At 38.2% G+C, this 23,100-nt stretch overlaps 1 protein-coding gene across 4 annotated transcripts in view; it reads left to right on the forward strand.

The window, feature by feature from the left end:
• Positions 1-485: 485 nt before the first annotated feature.
• LOC124166590 (transmembrane channel-like protein 7) overlaps positions 486-23,100 on the forward strand; it is a 36,798-nt gene continuing 14,183 nt past the window's right edge. Inside the window, exons 1-4 of one of the 4 annotated variants that reach the window (XM_046544167.1) lie at positions 486-656; positions 930-1,014; positions 1,425-1,707; positions 21,641-21,906. In XM_046544167.1, the coding sequence (XP_046400123.1) occupies positions 1,437-1,707; positions 21,641-21,906 (537 nt within the window). In that variant the 5' untranslated portion in view covers positions 486-656; positions 930-1,014; positions 1,425-1,436. The remainder of the gene's footprint in view (positions 657-929; positions 1,015-1,424; positions 1,708-21,640; positions 21,907-23,100) is intronic. The other 3 variants (XM_046544164.1, XM_046544168.1, XM_046544166.1) reach the window with 3 other exon arrangements.

Consider the following 23,100-nt stretch of genomic DNA (forward strand, 5'->3'; position numbering starts at 1 on the left):
AGTTTTGGTTAGTGAGTAATCATTTCCATCGAAAAATGTTTTGCAATAGGGTCCAAAATCAATCGCCTTAGGACTAATTTTCTCGAGACCTCCTTAAAATAAATATCCTCGCTTTTTCTCATTCTTCATTATTTTCCCCTGCCAAACACCCTAAAGGTGGCTTGCTGGGTATTATGTAGATTTACAAGTATTAGAAAGAATTTAGAGCCTCTCTTAAGATAAAAATAACGTAATTTCATCAGTTCCGTTGCTATTTCCCGTAAGATCTCATGTAATTCATGTTCTCAAAAGAGCGCCTCTACCGGCCGAAGACTCAACTACGTGCGCTGTCCCAGCCTTTTCCCGACGTTGGACGGCCTTGTATATAACGTAGGCTACGCTTCTACACGCGTTGCTGAGGACTACGCCCTACGATTAGGTTTTGTCGCTGTCAACGCTGTCGTCAACTGTGTCTGACGTCAGTCTGGGGCCAGTACCCACCAGTACCCCAGTACAGTGCAAGGCGTAGGGAATTTGTCTGCTTGGGACTTATGGCAGATAAATACAGTATTTTTTGGCCCAGTACTTGTTTATCGAGAGAATTACAAAAATATCGGAATGAGAATTTACTTTTAAAGAGAGATTTCGCGTGGCGATTTCATACGTCGAAGTGAAAGGTAAGAGCTTTATTTTTATGCAGTCGTCTCATCAATTTTGTGTTAATTTAGCGTTTTCTAGTTTAGTTGGTTAATTAAAACGGTAAGTTCGCTCTTTAACATGAATTGAATTTAAAATAATTTCCCTTATGGTTTTGTGTCATTCATATTGCCTCAATTTACGTATGTTTACTTTTGATAAACAGCTGTAGCTGTGAGTAAGATGAGTTTCATGTATGTGTTGATTTAGTGATGCTAGTGGGATTTTAATGTGGGGATTGCATTCTTTTGTAGCTCTTAGGCGATCATAGAAGCGTGAAGATAAAAAATAGTTGCAAACTGGAGATAGTACAACAATAACATGTAATGGGAATGAAATGTAAGTTGGTTAGCCATGAATAATGACAGACGAAAAGGGGGGGGCCTAGAGTATTTTGTTCGCACCACAGTTGGAGGTGGGTCGGCCGTCGCCTTCCCACACAGACTGTCGGCACTTGTAGATGATGGCAGATAAGTATTGTCGGCCCCGTGGTCGTGTTATGTGTGTTGTTGGACCTGGCTCCAATTCCCTTGCCCATCATAGAATAGATACCAACACGCCTCAACTCCCATGTGTGCACCATAGAAAAGTTTGCAACGCACCTTTCCTCTAGGCTGAGTCTGTATGACTGTATTCTTTTCTTGCAATGCTGTCGTTTGTGATTTTATTGAGTACATACTATATATTTATATTGAAGCCGTTAAGTGCGTTGGAGTGGTTACTATTTTGGGTTGTGCCTTTCTTGCAAGGGTAGGAACGAAATGTCCGGTGGGGAGAGGAAGGCTAAACGGTCCCCTAGAAGCGTTGGGGGTGGAGTTGGTGCCGGAGGCGGTAGCGGCGGCCCTGGAGGCCGGAGGCAGCAGCAGGGCTGGGAGGAGGCCGGCTCCGAATTCTACCAAGAGAGCTATCCCGCCGCCGAAGGAGGTCTCGCAGGAGCTGATGGAGGGCCGGGAAGCGTTGATGCGCTTTCGAGGGATCCGGCCAGCATTGCCACACTTCTGCCCAGCAAGCAGATGCACAACACGCTTGTGGGTCAGTATCCACACTCATTGCTCACTCTTCTGCACTTTTACATGTTTTGTATGTTTTTATAATTTCTTCATTTACTTCAAACTGCATACTCTCTCTTGAGTTGACTTTCATGAGGCTGTTGGGTGTAACATTTGTATAAGGCTAGTTACTTGATACATTAATTGGTACAGGCCAGGTTACACAGTACATTAACTCATCCAAGTTTATTTTAAATGTATGAATGCAGTAATACATCATGTAACCACCCAACTTGTGCGAATGGCGAACTTCAAATAGAACCATTCTAATTTAGTTCATGCATGTTCCGTTCTGGTCCTCCATAATCATTTTTTTTCATTTAAACATTAACTCATGAGGGTTAATGTATTATGTTACCAGGCCTTGATAGTCCATGTCTGAATGCAGGAGTGGAAGCAATGTATATCTTCTATTCCAGTCCTCTGTAATCGTTCATGTATTCACATATGTTAATGTGCTGGGTCATTCCACGTCAAATCACCCAGATATTTTCAAAATGACACCCACCGACTCGGATTTTAATGAAATTTTTGTCACTAGCTACTATCACCTATCTAATAACCCATGTAAAATATTTCCACTCTCACTCTCATAGTTTGCAAGATATGAGGAGTCAAAGTTTGAGATGTTTGCTCAGAAGTGGCGCTAGTGGGAGTCAAATTCCAGAGTGCAGGGCACGGGGTAAAAATTCATAACTCAGAAACCACATAATATATTTGAATGAAATTTTGACCCCTTGTCCATCCAAGTGCATAGCTTCCATAGTAATGTCTTTTATTCCCCTTGCATTGTTATGCTAGCCAAAATGATGTCAACAGTCGTTAATTAACCGATTTTTTTAGCTCAAAAACATTACTTCATATTTTCAGAATTATCACCAAAAGGCAGAGCAGTTAACTCATCCAATTTTTTTTTAAATTGAAGGTTAATATGTGCTCCAATATACTGTGAAATAAAAATGGTGGTGTTTTGACTGCCACTATGAGTATTTCAGGTTTTACTTTTTTTTCTGCCCCCGTGAGAGGGATTTTGGACACGTACTGTAAGATAATAAGTATAAGTGTATCCATACCTTCATGAGGATATATTTGAAATATTGGTCAGTAAATCTAAGACCAAACATGTAGTCTAGTGAATGTGGCTCTTGTTCATACAATTTTTTTTAATAACAATACTTGGCTTGTGGCAGCTGAGGGGAAAAGAGTCCAAATGGCTCAGAAATGTGAAATGATGCTTTTCCCTGGAATTTACCCATTTTTCAAGTGTTTAGCATATGGAAAAATTGGTATCAACATACATTAGACTCTTACTGTGCATTAAGAGGATAAATGGAAATACTAATTTAAATAAAATTATTTAAATAATACACTTCAATGTGTTTAAGGCATCTCCCGAACATCTCTGGAGGCTCTCTCGGGCAACTAAACGCTTTACAATACCACCAATTCCATCACATGGGGATTTTCCATATGTGTGCATAAATTTCACTTTCACATCATGTTCTTCCTTGTGTTTATAAATCACTAATCCAAAAAACCAGAGGTCATCATAAGCACATGCAATGTTCAAGTTTGTTAAGATCTGTGAAAAAGTGATCAAATGAGTCCCGCTGAACTGGAGTTGTACAAAGTTAGCCTCACTTTCACAGAAGAAGTACGGTCTTCCAATCCCTTAGTAATGGAAGAGCTGGCAGAGCAAATGGTATTACTTATAGATATGCAGCAGGTTGTCACCAATATCCACATTCCTTGATGGCAACTGGAGTATTAAATTTCTATTTCACTGGGAGAGATAATGCTGACATTATGTGCCACATTGTTTTCTCCCCTGTCTCACATATGATTTTATTACATGACAAACTTGAGAAGGTAATACAATCCCACCTATTCAGCCTCACTTTTCAGTGTTATTCCATCTACCAAGGAATAAGAGAATTAAGTGCAACCTCTACATTGGGAAGAATAAAATTTTACAATGTATCACAGTGAGGGCATGATAAATCAAAATAGATTCTAGGGTACCACTTTTAGTCTTCTGCCAAATTTTCTTGTGTGAAGATGCTCCATGGGTGTCCAAGTTTATTCTGTGTGTACGATCAGTGTATTTTTACCTGTACATTAATAGTGTGTGCTATGAGTTAGGCAAAGCTGCTCATTGTGAGCTTCAACATTAAAAAAGGTTAGTGTCTCCACTGTGCATCAAAATGAGCAAATTTTTGAACTGTGCAGCATTGGAAAAGTTACCGCATCTGATTGCCTCAAAAAAACCTACACACCAGTGGTGCAACTGAACAAAATTGAGATCATGAGTATGCTTGAAAAACAGCTGTTATCTCTCAGAAGTGGTGTACCTGGGGAAGTCCTATCCAATGTCTGCAAACATCACAGAATATACTATTTGAAAAAGTATGAAACCTACCAAATATATTGTCTTGATCCTTTTAAGAGCCACAAGAAGAAAATATCAAAATCACTGAGAAATTTAAGTCTTGAATTTGCAGAAAAGGCCTGTAAAATCCCAACTCTTCGGAAATTAGTGCCAGGAATGAAAATATGCCAGCCATGTAGGGAGGAAGTACAGAAACACTCCAGGTTTGGAAATGAGCTTTCTGGTGTTGAAGAAGTAGATAGTGACAGCAATGATAGTATTTTGAATTTTGAAACAACATTATCCCCAGAAAAATCAACTGAGCTACTTAACAGAATGCTGCAAGATAGAGAGGAGTCACCTTTAAAATTTCATGGCATATCATCTCACAGAAGGTCAACCTACGCTAAAAGGAAAGTAGACAGTGGCGCCGACTCCATGGGGCCTGAGGGGGCCCGAGCCCCCACAAAGATTCGTTTGGGGGGGTGGAGCCCCCTCAATAATTCAAGAAAATAATTAGGTTATATTATGCTATTTGAAATCACAAAAATATATTGGTAATTTTTATTTCCCATGTTTGACGATAGTTACCTTTTAAAATAAATTCAACAATGTGTTAAAACAAATAATTATAAGGTTAAGCAGGTTAACTGAATCAAGTGGTGTGAATTAGATAGTGTTTCGGTGCTGCGACACACTTTGAATTTAACGTCTTCCCGGGGCAAGACCTCCGACATGGGCCCCCCCAATATTTTTTATAAGTCGCCACCCCTGAAAGTAGAGTCAGCATGCAGTAATTTGAAAAGGAAAGTTAAAAGAGTTCTTGATAAAGAATTATCTCCAGAAAAGGATAACCCAAAACTGCCAAAAGAACTACTTCAGAAAGTTCATGATATGGATGTGCTCATAGACTTAATCAAACAAAAAGTTGACACATCAAGCACTCATCAAGGAAAGGTACCTCTGTTATCATTGGTACCAACTTTATGGAGCAGGAAGAAAGTAATGGAAGAGTTTCATGTGAGTGAGTACACTGCCCGCCAAGCAAGAGAACTTTGCAGTGACAATGGAAAATTGGCTGCACCTGAATTGAGAAAAGGGAAGGCAAATATAAAACATTACAATTAGTTAGGACTTTCTATAAAAGTGATGAGTACTCCAGAATGATGCCTGGAAAGAAAGATTCCATTAGTATCTCCAAAAATGTACACGTTCAGATGAGATTATTACTTGCTAACTTGAAGGAATTGTATTCCATTTTTAAATTTGACTTCCCCAGAATTAAATTAGGCTTTTCTAAATTCTGCAACCTAGGTCCAAAATGGTTTGTGGTAGCAGGATCTCCTGGAACGCATTCAGTGTGTGTTTGCACAATTCATTAAAATGTCAACTTACTGCTTAATGCCTGTAATATAGAGGAAACAAGCCAGGACCTAGTTGGTTATTTAGTGCGCTCTAGAAAAAATAGGGACTGTATACTGCAACATTGCTCTCAGTGTCCTTCACGTGAAAAATTGAAAAGCTTACTGCTGAAAAAGTTTGAAGAATGTGACCCCGGAGATGAAGTTTCATACAGTCAGTGGGTTTCCTGTGACAGATCTCAACTGGTGAACTTCACTGCGACATTTGATGAGTACCGATTAACTTTAATTGAAAGAGTGGAAAAACTGGTGCCCCATTCATTTATTACGAAGGTACAGGCAAACTACCTTAAACAAATGAAAGAAAATCTTGGACCCCATGAAGCAGTTGTTCTCTTTGACTTCAATGAGAACTATTCATATGTTATCCAAGATGAGGCACAAGGGTATCACTGGACAAGTGATAGTTGCACGGTAGACCCTGTTGTGATTTATTCTCGAGATCACCTGACGAAACAGCTTATTATTTCCAGTTTATGCATCTTGTCAGATGATTTGTAGCATGATGTAGCTTTTGCTTATGGAACCCAAAGAATAATATTTTGCTTTGTGAAGGAAAATTTTGCTTTAGTCAAAAAATTGAGTTACTCTAGTGATGGTTGTGCAGGACGGTACAAGAACTGCAAAAAATATCTCAATCTTTGCAAGCATTACCAGGATTTCTCTTTAATGGCACCATGGACATTCTTTGCTATAAGCCATGTACAATCCCCATGTGATGGAATTGGTGGTATTGTAAAGCGTTTAGTTGCCCGAGAGAGCCTCCAGAGATGTTCGGGAGATGCCTTAAACACATTGAAGTGTATTATTTAAATAATTTTATTTAAATTAGTATTTCCATTTATCCTCTTAATGCACAGTAAGAGTCTAATGTATGTTGATACCAATTTTTCCATATGCTAAACACTTGAAAAATGGGTAAATTCCAGGAAAAAGCATCATTTCACATTTCTGAGCCATTTGGACTCTTTTCCCCTCAGCTGCCACAAGCCAAGTATTGTTATTAAAAAAAATTGTATGAACAAGAGCCACATTCACTAGACTACATGTTTGGTCTTAGATTTACTGACCAATATTTCAAATATATCCTCATGAAGGTATGGATACACTTATACTTATTATCTTACAGTACGTGTCCAAAATCCCTCTCACGGGGGCAGAAAAAAAAGTAAAACCTGAAATACTCATAGTGGCAGTCAAAACACCACCATTTTTATTTCACAGTATATTGGAGCACATATTAACCTTCAATTTAAAAAAAAATTGGATGAGTTAACTGCTCTGCCTTTTGGTGATAATTCTGAAAATATGAAGTAATGTTTTTGAGCTAAAAAAATCGGTTAATTAACGACTGTTGACATCATTTTGGCTAGCATAACAATGCAAGGGGAATAAAAGACATTACTATGGAAGCTATGCACTTGGATGGACAAGGGGTCAAAATTTCATTCAAATATATTATGTGGTTTCTGAGTTATGAATTTTTACCCCGTGCCCTGCACTCTGGAATTTGACTCCCACTAGCGCCACTTCTGAGCAAACATCTCAAACTTTGACTCCTCATATCTTGCAAACTATGAGAGTGAGAGTGGAAATATTTTACATGGGTTATTAGATAGGTGATAGTAGCTAGTGACAAAAATTTCATTAAAATCCGAGTTGGTGGGTGCCATGCCTGGGTGAACTGACATGGAATGACCCTGCTGTGTAACCAGGCCTTAAGCCTTGATACTTTATTTAAGGAGTGTATGGTGGATGGACTCTCATAGAAATGAATTATCTTGTGCATGTCTGTTACATAAACAATTTCGCGGTGGCAAGATATGCATGCTGGGATGTAATTCTTGTGTTCATGTTGAGCTCTATGTTTTATAATTCTCTTTTGCTTTATTTATTTGTCATCATTGGGAGCAAACCTACTGGGAGACTATTTTGCTTTCCATTGTGAGATTAATTTTTTAATTTCTTGGTAGATCCGCACAATTTCATGAAGGGATGGGAGAAGTTTAAGCATGCCTACGAATTTTTTAATTATTGTTGTTGTTGTTTATGTTTTGTTGTTGTGTTTATCTTTCTTAAAGATTATTGCTGAGTAATCATCTCAGTTGACATATATCTTCCGCAGCATCTATACGTATCATAGGTAAGGAAGAAGTTCATATGTACAAGGAATACATATTACTATGACTAGTATCATTTTAGTTCAGTTGCTCTGTAGTAGCATGGATGTTATGCTGATGCTGATTGATAATTGACTTTTATCATTATTATTGACCCTTATTACATTGTATGCCTGTGCCAGTCAGAACTGTTTTTCATTGCATGTGTTTTTCTTAGCAAGAATCCGTTTCAACTAAAGGTTATGACTCTGTAATAAAATTTTCCAGGTCTGCACCAAGTACACCTTTTATAGGTTCATTCATCAAATTTTTTAATTGTCTATTGTGATAATGTTCGTAATAACTGCAGAGTGCTGTTTTATCAGTGCATATCAACACCAACAGGGGTGGAGGGCCCGTAGTGATATAAACCAAGCAGGGGTCGGCATGCCTTACACCTCAGCCATTAATTAGAGCTCGCCATTTCCATGTGTGCCCCCAGAGTTGACGTCCTCGTTCGTAGCGTTCCCGAATATGTCACATCACCCCTAAACATAATTCCAAAGGACATAATGCTATTAAACTAGAATCAGTGGTGCCGTGCAAACAAATAAAATCTAAGGAATGCAAAGCATGCAAATGAACGAAAAATATTCTTCTCAGCCCCACAGTGCATTATTTACACATTTAATCTTTCAAGTGTTTTTGTAACTCTTTGCGATCTACCTTGAGCTTGCACTTGCTCAGCTTTTCCTTCAACTTGGTCACGTGGCATGGAGATAGGACCCACAGCTGACCCCTGTCTAAAATTGTATAGCAGTAGTTCCTTTTTCCTAAAAGTGTCTCTATTTCTGCCGCACTTCAGCGTTTTTTATTGGAAGTTGCGCAATCATATAATTGCTCCCCTTCTTGCTTTTTATCTTCTCTCAGTCATCAATCCTAAGATTGGTTTGATGAAACTCTCCGCACAGTCCACCTGTCGGCTAATCTTTTATCACCTGCATAATTCTTCTGCTTTTTCATCCTGCGTCACCTGCTCTATGGATATCATCTGTTGTCGACCTCTGCCATTCCTCCTGGTCTTCAATGATAGATTTCAATTCACCCTCGCATCTTACTATGTGGCTAATCAAATTGTCATCTACCCAAGGTTTTCTAAAGACATCTCTCCCATGTTTCTGGGAACTTCTGCATTACTCAAACATCTATGCATATGATCATCATCATTCTTCTGTAAAGGCCCGAATACACGGTACATTAGAATGTACAAGAAAATGTGAAGTATGCAAAAATGTAAGATTTCTGAACACCTGTTCTAATTTCATTCAGACTGTCGTATAAGTTGGACTCATAACATGGTCACCTGGTGGCAGACTACGAAAATAACACATTCAATTCATCTGGGTTGTATTGCCGACACCTTTGTTTACATGTGTCTCCGACAGTTATTTTGATGTTGACGTCTTGCTTGTCTTGGATTTTTCACTGATTGGATATAGGTAGCAAAAGGATGGAACAGAAGAAAAGGGGATGGATAAAAGGAAGGATCAGATGGAAAGGCACTAAATGTATGAAAAGAATTGTCCAAGATTGAGATCCAAATGATCGTTAAAAGGCAATAAAAAAGCATTTGATAGACAAAGAAATAAGTTTCAAGTACTATTTACGTACTAAGTACTATGTACTATGTATTACGTACTAAGTACTTGAGTTTCTGTTTTTGAACCAAGACCTACTGCAAGAACAAGTTGAAATTTTAGGTTTTGCGTTGACATGCAGCAAATGTTATAGGCATCACAGTAATAAATATTGAATTTATCTTGCCAAAAACCTCATGTTTCTCGTGTATTCCTGTAGTGTGTGCCGGTTCGCAGGAGAAGGATATGAGAGAAATCACAACACACTCGCTTTCAGGTCTAAAACTCAGCTGCCTTTATTATGTCCTGTTCATTATGCCACAAGGCTTAAGGGCGCGAGAAATTTTGAAAATGTGCTTTTATATTGGATCACTACTATCTTACCAAATTTGAACAATGTCGGCGAAAGACACTTCGTGAATGTTCCTTGTTAGGAGCTTCTTGCGACGAGAAGCCGCCCGCCCGTTATATTCCTTATTTTTTTCCCCGTGGTTTAATCGTAATCAGTATTAATTCTTGTAAACAGCCGCTTTCCTGATCCTACAATGGGCAGAATAATAGGTACATTTATAGGGTTATTTACGAAGTGAAATAAGTTGTAACCCTCATTTAAGAGTGTACTTACGTTGAGAATATCCCATTTACAATATAGATAATGTACTTAACTCCATTGTGTACATCATCAACCACTTATTTCTCTTACTTTTGTCCTCTTGGGTCACAAGCAAAAACCTCCGGCGAGTAAATTGAGGTACTAGATGACGGGGCACTTTATATGGTTTTATGGGATACACATTTTATATGGTTTCCACTCGTTTTTCTATTTTCTCTATTGAAGATCCATGCTGCAATGCACTTACTGCATTAAGAAAATGATGTAGGTGTGTAACGTGGATCACAATCTGCAATCCACTTATATTAATTTTATCTTTCCAAATCTCCCCTTTCTTTATTTCAACAACGCCTTGGCAACCCAACATATTCAAAATCCACAGTTTGACGTTAAAACACCAATTTATATTTGCCAAATTTTCAGTTGAACCCCTACATTGACAGTTTTTCTATCCACTTCCTCAGTCTGCCAACAGTGGATACCGTGCCGTGATGTAATGCTCGCACGCTCTGATGATGTTGTGTTTTCAAGCAGTCAATGAAGATTATTTTTTTTAAGACTCATAACTCAGCTAAAAAACATTATTCATCTGCAAAATTTTCGGGGAGTACATTTGAGGCAGGGATCTTTTTATTCTAGTACTTTTAAAAAAGTGTTTATGTTCCCCATTGTTTTATATTTGAAGTTGAAATAATTTGTTGCACATTTCAAAATGTCCAAAAAAATGTGCCGTGTAACCACCTATTCGTGGATCTTGTCCATGTAAATGTATGAGAATCTGTTCAGAAAACCATTCAGAAAAATCTACAGAATCTTTTACATTCTAATGCACCATGTAACCAGGCCTTAACACCCATTTTGAAAGCTTCCAACCTTGAATCGTCCAATTGCCTATGTCTTCTCACTACCATGAAGAATCGTGCTCCAATTGTGAATCCTAATTGCTTCCTGATTTCAACACTTATATTTTCAGCTATAAGATCTCTTTTTGGGGAATTCACTTGGGCTGATCTACTGAATATGTATTTCCTTTCTGGTTCGTCCATTGTTTGTCACTTCACCTCTTCAAGTTTATGGTGCCCTAGTTTCAGATAATTTTCTTTATTTCCTTTAAATCCCCTAATCTGTCTACTATGATCTTTTTGTTTCTTATCTTTTCTTGAATGAACCAAATAGAGTCTGGTTTTTGGGGTATTTGGCAAACATTACATTGGCAGGTCACGTCTATGTGGCACAGGGTGCTGGCCAATACAAAAAAACAAAAGCCTTAAATGGGTCCCACTTGCATTCCTTATTTGCTGGATCTCCCAACAATTTATACAAACCTGTTTTAAATGACTTGACTGCATGCTCTGCTGGCCCATTAGCATGGAGGTAAGGTGGAGAGTTCGAATGGACTGTTCTATTCATGACGCAGAACTTTTTGATGCCAGCTACCTTCCATCATCATTAAATATTTGATTAGGCAACCCATATCTGCCGAAATTTTCCCTCAAAACTGAGAGGACCCATTATGCATCTGCCTTTCCTATCACCTCAAATGCATTTATACATTTGCTGAATACATCAGTTATGAGGAAAAACTTCCCTTAATATGGCCAAAAAATCAATGTTTATTGTGTGAAATTCTCGCGTAGCTTCATGCTGTTTCACCAGATTTGACTTGGGATGGGCAGGGGGCACAATTTTCTCAATTCCTCCAATTCTTTGTGTGAATTCTTTGGTCACCATGTATATTGTGTGGCTAATTTTCTTTATCTTAAATGAATAGGCATGAGGTTTCCTTAACAGGGCCCTTCTAAGTGATTCTCATACCACTACACTGTAGCCCCACATTAAAAAGTCTTTATCAAAATCTAGCTGTAGTCTTTACTCTGCCAAATGGTGTTAAGTTCCCTTTAAAATGTCTAGGTCATCACTGTACAACATGCTTAAGCACCTTGCTCCAGTGGCGCTAGTGAGGTTTTGGTGGATATATCCCCCCCCCCCCAGAGCTCAGAGAAATTTTTAAGTAAAATCTATTTTACTTAATTGGATTAATATTGCTTATAGAATAGTGTGAGTATTAAAAAAATATCCCTCAGAAGGCCGTAAAACTCAACATTTTGAACCATTTATCTTAATTTTTCTCTGGTGGAGGACCCCCGCACCTACTGCTTATCCTGGAGGGTATTAGTTGCGCCGGAAACCCCCCCAAGCCTTAATTCCTAGCTGTGCCCCTGCCTTGCTCAGTGTGGGATCCTTTAGTGTCTCTGAAGAAAGATTTTGTGCTTTCCCGGCGAATGGACTGAGTGAAGAGTTCTCGGGATCGCCACCGGGTCAGGAACTCCATATCTGCCGACGTTTCGATGTCCGACTCGGTCATCGTCCTCAGGGCTGTGAATGTCGAGGGAGAATTTTGGCTTGCTTATATACAGTCACTCCGGTGGTCAGATGACTGCTGATTGGCTGTCATCAGTGGCATGCTCTGATTGGCTGGCGTGATGGTTTTGCCTAGCCTTTTGTATAGTCTTGAGCACAGGTTTCCATGTGCTGCTCAAAGCATATCCGGAAAATTTAGTGTTTCTGTTCGTATGTCTTTCACATTTATTGGAATGGATGCCTCATTAAAGCTGCTCACTTGCTCCTCTTATTCACACTCTTCATGGTGAGTCAGGGCCAACAGCCCATCTGCTACTCTTGTTTTTTCTCTTTCAATATATTTATTTTAACGCGCAAATTAATAAAAACCAGGTAGATTTGCTTTCCATCTTTGAAACGTGCTGTTATTACGTTACACCCATATTTTCCCCAAATAATGTCATCAGGGCTTTCACTCAAATTTCTTGCCCATCAAATATTGCTGTAGTATTGTTACTCCCAAATGCCTTCCTGTGTAGCACTGAATATTTTCTCTCTGCCCTCAACTTGCAGGAAACATGGCAAATGAGTCTACATTAGGGGAACCCCAAGCTCTTCCTGGGATGAATCGCTTATCACCTTTAAGAGGCTACCTTTTGTTCATAGAGCCAAAACTTCCGTAGAAGTCAAAGTTCACATTTCATTTTTGAAAATAAACCTCCTCCGCCTCCTCATTCATCATTTGCCTTGCAGAGCAAAGTTGCTTTCCTTTCCAAGCAGATCATACAGTGGGGATAATAGCAGTGATAATCTTGGAATAAACCTGCCATAATAAGTCACCAGTCTGAGAAATGCCAGTACATTCCTCTGAGAATGGGGACTGAGTATCTCAGTGATTGCCCTTACTTTATTTGTATCCCTAGCCAGAGCTAGCTTACTGATTTTATGCCCTATGTACTTAGTTTGTATCTGAAGAAATGAGCTCTTATTTTAAAGAAATTCTGCTCTCCTGAGCCTCTTGAATACCTCTTTTAGGGTTTGGGGGTGTCCTTCTTTTGAAGCCCCAGTGACGAGACAGTCATCTGCAAAATTTAGGTACAGTGGAACCTCGTTAAAGCGAGTACGGGCTATAGCGACACCCCCGCTATTACGAGAGATAGCCGATGCACCATCAATTGACCCTATAATAAGCGTGTTAAAAATTCGTTTTTACGAGACCCTATCGGCGTTGGCTCTCGCCATAGCGAGGGTTTCACCGCCGGAAGACTTTCATCAAGACTCCTTAACCTCTGTAACTGCTAGCGATCTGTTAGAAATGAAGTTAATGGTAACTCAGTCTCAAATTTATGTGGTAAACTCTCGTTCGATAAATATAATGATTGACGAAACAATGCTTTACATGATTTTTATTCAGTGCGGCGCTTATTAATTGTTTGAATAGTTAGTCGTTATTTGAGTAAGGAAATTTAGTGATACAAAAAAACATCGCCTTTCGTCTGGATTTATGCTTACGTTTATCGGATAGATGTTTATCTGTCGCCGCACCACTCCTGTTCCTGTATATCTGTTCGCAACAGCTATATTGGCTATTATTTGCTCCACCTCCGGTAAAGCGACAATTCGCTATAGCGAGTGTTTTTTAGTGCACCATGGGGTGTCGTTATATCGAGGTTGCACTGTATATGTAATACCTTTTATGCCTTGCAAAACTTCCTCCACTTCCATAAGGCTTAATTCCATATAATCACTTGTATAACTCAAATACCCCGAGGTGAGTTCTTCAGGCTAGCAATCTCTTTGACCTTTCAGACAACACCCATTGATTCCCACGAAAATCCAACTTTGTGGAATGTTTTCCCCTAGGAAGAGCAGAATATAATTGCTTTATCAGGGGTATGATATGCTGTGTGTTTTGCAGGTATCTTTGAACATGGTTTTGTAATCTGCACTGTCTCAAACTGTCTTTATTATCCTCTCCACCATCAAGGGTGCTCCTTATTCTACCCAATTTACTTCAATGATCACACACTCATCTATAACCTGGGTGTTTCCTGCTCTTCTCCCTCCCTGAAGGCAAAAGGCTTTGCATTCTCCTCCATATACATACTTATAGCTCAACCAGCATGGTAGGATAGTTTCAAACAACAAGAAGATGTATAATATCATTTTCATAGAGCTCGTGAAGTTTTTTAATGCTGTCACTTGAGTGACAGTGAAATTCTCATGAATTGCCATGAGAAAAAATTATTCTAGAACCATGGGCTATTTTGGCTTTCTTGGCCTATTAGCTGGCCACAATTTTTTCCAGGTTCCTGATATCCCATGGCAATTGTACGAAGGCTCATGGTACTAGATGTTAGCCCATGTGATCCTTCCGAGATGGCAACATGAGGGATAAAGGACTTCCATGAAACCACGACCGGTTGAGAGCCATCATGGGCAGCTTTATTGCAGATTTGAGGTTCTCAACCAGTTGTGGCTTCATGAGAGTTCTTTCTCATCTTTCTTTGCCATCTTGGATGGACTGCATGGGCCGAACATCTAGCATCATGAGCCTCAGTACAGTTGCCATGGGAAATGAGGAACCTGGAAATTGTGGTGGTCCACGTGGTGCCCTTGAAAGCCGAAATCCTGGTGGTACAATTCCTGGTCCAGGTCAATTTTTTCTCAAGGCGATTCATGTGAATCATAAACCTTATCCAACAGTAAGTGATTCATGTTAAAATTTAACAGATTGAGCAACTTTAGAATATTTTTACAATAAAGGGATTCTCCCTCCTTTAACATTAAGAAATTTACAAATGATAATCATATTCTCAGTAGCACTATCATATATGTATTCTAAAAATCACACCCGAGGGGTGTATTTCAATGGTCAATATTTTTTTCTTAACAATGAGATGGAGATAATGAAAAGACCATTTCCCATATAAATTTCAAATTTGAAAGCCACCCCCTCCAACCACAACAACCAACCAACTACACGCACGTTAAAATGTCTTTATCAAAATCTAGCTGTAGTCTTTACTCTGCCAAATGGTGTGAAGTTCCCTTCAAAATGTCTCGGTCATCACTGTACAACATGCTTAAGCACCTTCTCAGTGTGGGATCCTTTAGTGTCTCTGTTCGCATGACTTTTGCATTTATTGGAATGGATGCCTCGATGGCATTAAAGCTGCTCACTTGCTCCTATTACAATCCCATTCCAGGATTTGAATTGAGCAGAGGCACCGCCTTACTCTCTTCTGAACGTTGCTCACGAGCACCTCTAGCTTTGCAAACCACTTTATCACAGATTTTACACTTGTGCCCTCTCTACTTGTAAGCACTGAACTTGTGACCAGTCTTGCAACTCACGCAACACTTGTGGAGCTGGTTTCCCTCTGACTCCCTTTGATGTCCTCCTCTCTTCTCTTTGTCATTCATGTTGCCCCCATGGACCATGCAGGAAGTTGCTGAGAGCTCCCTTTCAATCTGACCTCCCTCCTCTTCAGAGCGATTTCCACTAAATTCACCGGCTGTAGAGCAGGGCTTGCCTCTCCCAATCTATCAAAAATCTCTCGGCCCCCTTTTTAGCCCTGTGACAAGATTGGCACATGCTTCGTCATCCAGCTGCTACCCAAACATATATTTCAAGGCAGCGTTTTTAGCTTTTGTCTGCCATTCACTAATTGATTTGACGTCCTCTTGTCTCAAATCGTAGAACTTCACTCTTCATAAAAATATATTTACTTGCAGAGGGCAATATAACCAGCACTGAGACTATGCCTGAGACTACGAACTTGGGAAGGTCAGGTCACAAACATCTCGCAGCATAGTGTTGGCCAGTTGTCAAATCACCATTACAAAACCAATACTTTTCTTTCTCCAGCAATACCATTGGCATTGGCTATTCTGTGCTGCTCTAACTGCTCCTTGTTGTTATTCCCCGTGCCAAACTCACCAGTTGAACTGATTGTTCACGTCATGGTGACCACTTACCTCAGGCACTTTCACACATTTCAACTCTGCAGAAGGTGGTGGTGTCTTTCTTCTGTCTACTAGAATAATAAAAAACAAGCTACAATGTATGGACTTGGACAATACATAACAAGAATAAATGAGTAAAGTTTCTTATTTTATCAGTATTTTTTTCTCATACTTTCCAACCTGCAAATATCACATTTCGGTGCGATGTTTCAGCAATTACATATTGCCTAATTTTCTGGATGGCTCCTAACGTGACCCCTAGCATTGATAACTGTCTGATAGCATATTCTAGTTACATTCTAACTAAATTCATTTTCTAGTATGCTGAAATTAATAATGTTTTTATGTTTTGAGCCAGAAGTATGAGATTTATGCCAGATCACGTGAAATATTAATAGGCCAGTCGAACAAACAAGAGCGAATGCATAAATTCGTGTAGTTCTAATTTTTATATGTTTATAGGACCAATGACTGAATCAAAGCTCCAGATTTGCGACTCCAAATGACCTGTGCAAAGCTAAATGGGGGCATAAACTGCAATAATTTGGCTTTATTTTTGGTTATTCTTTTTCTCTTAAACTATGCATTATTTTGGGTAACTTCTTATTAAATCTTCTGAAGATGAAAAAAATTCCCAAAATTTGATATCCTAATTAAACTTTACATGTATTACTTCCAGATAAAAATTGGAATTTTTTTAGATATTTTTTTAAATTTAGTTTTATTTTAAGCCTAACACCAGCCATAGTAATTGTCCTACCACAAAAAACAGTCAATATTGTTTGACATTAAATACCTTTACTGAACTTGCTATACATAATTGTAGCTGTAGGTTAAATGGTTATCTCAGAAACCACTAAGAACTGAAAATGTGATGTTGGTAGAAATTTAGTTAAACGTCATGCATGATTATGCAATATTATTCCTCCCATATAAACATATCAACTGACAAATTTATCAATACTGATAGCAATACTGAAAAATTAAAGCATTTATGCCACATTATGTTGTTATTTTTTTCAATTTCGATGGCTCGGAAGTGAATCTTCAGTGGTTAATATTTATGCCACCCATCACAGAGACTAGAAATAAATAAATGGATTATAAAATAACGATTGTTAGTGTCTTTCAACAATTTTAAAGTCATATCTAAAAATAAATAAATTATTTTAGTCTTTATGATGCTAAGATTTCGCTAATGGATAGCTTACCAAGATGATTGTTTCACTGGATGATCATCATCATTGCTGTCGTATGCATCAAGTTCCATCTAATTCTGGCACAATTTGCCTCTGCAAAAAGGGCATAATGCCAAGTCGTTTTGTATTCCATGGCATACCTTTCAGTTGGCTGACACTCTATTATTAACTCCATAATTAATTTATCATTTATTTTCCCTAATGTATGTTTTATATATTGTGTAAAATAGGTGATTTGATGATATTCCTAGTTTGTTGAATTGGCCATTAGTTGAGGGAAAAGTTGTGCGTACATATTAGAAATATTAACAGCAGAGGTCAGCAAATAGTGGGCTTGCTTAACATTTTGCTGTACACTATGCATTTAGATACTTCAGATTTTTGGTGTGCTTGTTAAGAGAATGTAGGTAACTTAGCTTATGTATGCCATGTTATTTTCTTCAGGCTTACAGCTTTCTCAAATGTTACAGTAAAACCTCTTTACATCTAATGGAGGGGATCAAAATTTGGGCAATTTGATGTGTGAAGGTTCACTATAGAGAGGTTTCAATGATAGGCACCATTTTTTTCATATCCTTCGGAAATGAGAGGCACTTCTGTCTTTTAAACCATTGTGTTTATGTGTTTAAACAAACATGCATTCATTATAGTGAACATGTATTTCTTATTTAATTAAAACAGAAGGCGAGTGCTATTGCATGATTTTTACCATGATTCGAAAGAAAACGATGTGATCTCTCTTATTTAAACAGTCACTTTAAATGATTAGGATAGTTAGAAACCTTTTTTCTTATTTACTGTTAGATATGCTGTTATGTGGAACAAAATGGCCACAACGAATGATCAACGTGAAAATTACAGCATTTTAAAGGTGTATAAGAAACAAATAATAAGGGTGAAACATTTATCGCTGAAAATGTCATCCCATGTACGTAATCACAGCTGCATTAATGGTCTATAGTTGTCTTGGTACGATTTGCAGAGGTAGTTAGGCTGTCTCGGGGGTATATCCTTGGCATAAGTGGAGTTATTACAAGATAAAGAGGTTCACTACAAAGAGGTTTTCCTATAAATATATGTAAGGGTAGTAAAGGTCCATAAGGGTAGTCTGAAGTATGGAGGTTTATAATAAAATCAACAGATGTTAGTCTTGATAATGACGGTGTAAACGTTGAAACTAGTAGACTGCAAAAATATAAGGTTGTGGAATAGTACTGTGTTTTTATTTCACCATGAGGTTTATAATGTTAGGTTCAGTACATAGAGGTTTTACTGTAATTTAGTTACGAGAAATATTGGTCCTGGCATTCATCTTTAAGTGAACTTGCAGATATGTAACTTTTTTTGCTTTCACCATCAAAGAAATCTGTTTTGTGTATATAATATTGTTGTGCGCCGTGGATTGTAAGTACAATTTTGGTGAAATTGATTGGGTATTTGTGTATATTTGGGAATAATATTAAAATTTCAAGTAAAATTCTATTTACTGGCACTCTCATTGTTGTGATGAATTCTTTGAATATGCGTACATTGAGATTGAAATGTAACCAAGATGAATAATTGAGAGTTAAAATGTATAATCATGTTGTTATCTATGGGTTTGAATGATAATATTATTTATTTTTTGCTTTCATGTATATGAGAGTGGCTCTTTCTGTGCTATCACTGGCAATCCGTGTAGATATTTTACATCAACACTGTATTATGGCTTACTCAATTTCCATCATGAGATTTTTTTCTTAATACATATCTTGGTTTATTCTATCTCTGAATCGATGAAGCTATCTATGGTGGATCTGCTTCAGTATGAGTCATCTATCTGAATGTAAATGACTGGTATGGAGTAGATGGTCATTAACTAGGTCCAATATCGCAGGGAAAAGTTACCCATTATGTGCTGCCTAACATTATCCTCCACAGCATAGTTTGCTAAAAAAAATGAACTATAAAGATTAGATGAAAACTTATGGTTACAAAATTCAAGTTGCCTTCTCGTTGAAGTGGTTGAAGGCTGCTAATAAGGCTAGGTGGATTGAATTCTTCAATGAATGTGAGGAAGCCTATGAGATCAGCTGTGGGAAGAGAATGTCGACTCGATAGTGTTCAAAAAATGAAATTTCTTCACAATCTTGGGCAAATACAGCATACAAATGCATGGCCTTTACAGATGTAAGTTTTTGAGCCGATGAATCAGAGAAAGCTCAAGGGTCGGTTGGATTTTGCTCAATGAGATTTATGGCTAAAGGGTCGCTGTTCTCTCTGCCGAGTAGACCAAAAAAGTGTGAAATCTGCCATGCATCATTTGATGATGTCTCATAAAATGCATGGTGACATGAAAAAATTATGAACAAAATATTTGATGTTAAAAGGGAATGCATACTCTTCACAACCCTTTCAGCAAAAGATGGGGAGGGCATGATTATTCTCAGGCACCAAATGGGTTTACTCAGAAAATTAATTTACATTTACCAGTTAGATTTTTTCCTCTGAAAATTACATGTTCTGGGAGTTGCCAATGTTAGCATGTATGGAAAATATTTTCTTGTTGATTGCTTTTAACAGCACAATCTCAAAATCCCTACCTTTAAGAAGTTTTATAACTCATTGGAGTACTTAGAATTAGATATGATAGTGTTTTGGCTTTTAAAAATAGATATCCTTGTAAGCAATTACATTCTTAAATACCATCTTAGAATTAGCTATTCCCTTATTTATATGAAAAATTAGGGAAATTGATGTTCAAAAAATGTGCATATCTTTTAAGGAGGGAAAATGTTTGTCATAGCTGTGTAAGGGGCTTACCTTAGTACATACCTAGTTTCATTTGCATTAAACTGTGGAATATTTTTGGACAGTTACAGCTATACAGTGTATTCTTTTAATTATGGACCAATACCTATGCTGTAAAATATTTTCTCTCATATGTAGCATACATTTAATGGTGCTTATTTGTCAATTCTCCTCCACTCTTGAATTGAATATGCATGAAATTAATGGGAAGTTTTGCCTGCAAATCCTATTAAACTATGGACATACTCTCTACTGGCAGTCATACTTCTCTTACTTTTCCTTAAATATAATACTTTCCTCAATAAACAAAGATGCAATGATAAACGAGAACTGTATGAAACTGCTGAAATGGCATGAGCAATAATGGTGGAGGAGGTAAAAAATTTTGCGGCATATCTGTTTGCTATGGAACTTGATTGTTTGAAACTGCTCCATGTCCTGGTTACATGATATCTATTAGCACGTACAAGTTAATGTTCAATGAATTCATGAACCTGGGAATGAAGTTGAAAATGCACCATCACTCAGTGGTGGGGAGAGGGGGGGTTCTGGGGGATAAAACCCCCCCGGAGCTCGGAGAAATTTCAAGTTTAATCCATTTTACTTAAGTGGATTGATATTAATAACAGAATAGTGTAAATATTAATAAAATATTCCTTAGAAAGATGTAAAATTTACCATTTTGAACCATTTATCTTAAAATTCTGCAATTTATTAATCTCGCACCTACCGCTTATCCTGGTGGGTAAATTACCTACACACACCCCGGTATTGGTTGCACCTAAACCCCCCAGCCTTAATTCCTAGCTGCGCCCCAGCCGTGTATTCTTATGTGTCCCATTCCAGTCCACCTAAACTTCACTCATTAACTCATTTATTAATTCAAAGTATTGCAATCCTAAGATTGGTATACACACTGTAGCCCTCCATTCCTTCCTACCTCTCTCTTAAATAGTAGTTCTTTAATTCCTCCCTGAGGCTCTTCATCCATCTTTATCAGTCCACGACACTTGTCCACTGAGACTTTTCCATTAAGTTTTCCTCTCAATATGTTTCCCTCTTCTGTGTCTCATGACGTGGTCATCTACCATGCTATTCTTCCGTGGCGCACTGTGATCCGTAGTGTCCTTCCTTCTCCTATTCTTATATATTATTATTATTATTATTATACCTTCTCATATGATCATTCTTCCTATCATCCGCCCACGTTATCCTCCCCAAGCACCAGGTCTCGTCGGCCTCTATTTTTTCTAATGATCCAAGCTGCTGGCCCACACATATGTTTAACTGAACTGTGGCATACAAATGATTTCATGTGCTGACATTAACTTGTGTGTGATTGTATTTCATGTGGCCAGGCATTTAGCTCTACGTATAAAGGTGCAAATTCCAAAGCCTGAGGCATGTTGATAGCCTTAAGAATAATTCTTTGGTTGCTTGTTGAAAATCTCACTTGTTTATGTGGCGTGCGTGTGTTTAGTGACTGGGAGACGAAGAGGTCGTGGTGGTGAGGCATCCAAGCGTCCTCGTCGTCGTCCTTCCTCTGCTTCAGCGGCAGGCGCCACTCGTCTCCGAGGAGGGGCTTCCGGCGCTCCGGTGGCACCAACGATTGGTCCCTCGTCCTCCATGGCCCCCGATCGCAGGGGTTCCATGCCAGCCAATGAGGTGCATGCTGCCATGCTTCCGGATTTCACAGAAAACCTCTCAAATGAGGAGAGGACGTGGGAGGAAATCATGCAGATTAAGGTTGGTTCATGTGCCTCACAAGCCTCGATTTTTTTAATCCTGTGGAGTCTAGGCAGAATAAGAGGCATATGGGTCTTTCAACACTTTGGTGAAAAATAATTTGAAATGAAAGTAATTTTGATATGTGGTTAAACTTTCATTGTTTAACAATGAACTATTGAAGGATCCAGGATAAAAAACTGAGTGAAGCCTGTGTCACCCACTAATCAAAGTTCTCGAAGTGTGAGGTGGCGCAGGGGAAGGAACTAACCCGCTAGAATACACGCATTCTCTCCCCTGTCATACATGGAGATAAACTCATCCGAAATACCCTTGGCAACTCTAACCCCCACTAAGTCAAAGAAGTTGTTAGAGTACATCGATCGCTTGGTGCATGCTGATCAGCTAAATTAAGACTCTAACTTAAAGCTGTCGTCCCATTTCTCAGGGTGCTTAGTCAACCACAGATCATTATTTTGATGTGTAGAAAATAATATGCTCAACTTAGGCACATCACACCTCCGCGTTTCATTATATTTGTGTGCATTATATAACATTATTACAGTAAAACCTCATCTTAATAAAGTCCCGCTAAACGAAAAACTCTGTTCAACGAACAAATGTTATGGGTCCTGCCAATTGCCTACAGTAGTGAGAAACCCCGATGAATGAACTCCTCTTTCATGAAAACTCCCGTTCAACAAAATGAAATTTCGGCACGTTTTGTCAAACCACATAGCCAATGTTTACAGCTATCCTTTTAATGGCAGAGAGTTCAATATTTAAATTATTTGGTGACAAATATTGTGAACCACCCCATAGTATATGCCTATTTAATTTTTGTCAACCATACATGTAATTTTGCAGATTTTTTTTGCTCACTGTTTAATGAATCACTGATTGAAAAGCAGAAATATTATGAGAATGGTGACAAGGGTCTGCCAAAATTACTATCCATTTACGTTTCTTTTCTAAAAAATCGATAATTCATTCTTGTTTCCAACTATGATTATTGGTCAATCGAAAAAATTAATTTTCTTTTCCCTAATTTCAATTATTGTGTAGATTATTGAAATTGTAAGGTAATTATCCAACTGCTTTTGCTACCTAACCGAAGACATAAAATATCATGTGCATACCGTAACCTATAAACTGTGACAAATAAATTGTGAGCTAATTGTGAGTATTTGCCTTTTTAATTACCTAATGCATGTA

The sequence above is a fragment of the Ischnura elegans genome, chromosome 10, assembly GCF_921293095.1.
Source record: "Ischnura elegans chromosome 10, ioIscEleg1.1, whole genome shotgun sequence".
NCBI classification, from domain to species: domain Eukaryota; kingdom Metazoa; phylum Arthropoda; class Insecta; order Odonata; family Coenagrionidae; genus Ischnura; species Ischnura elegans.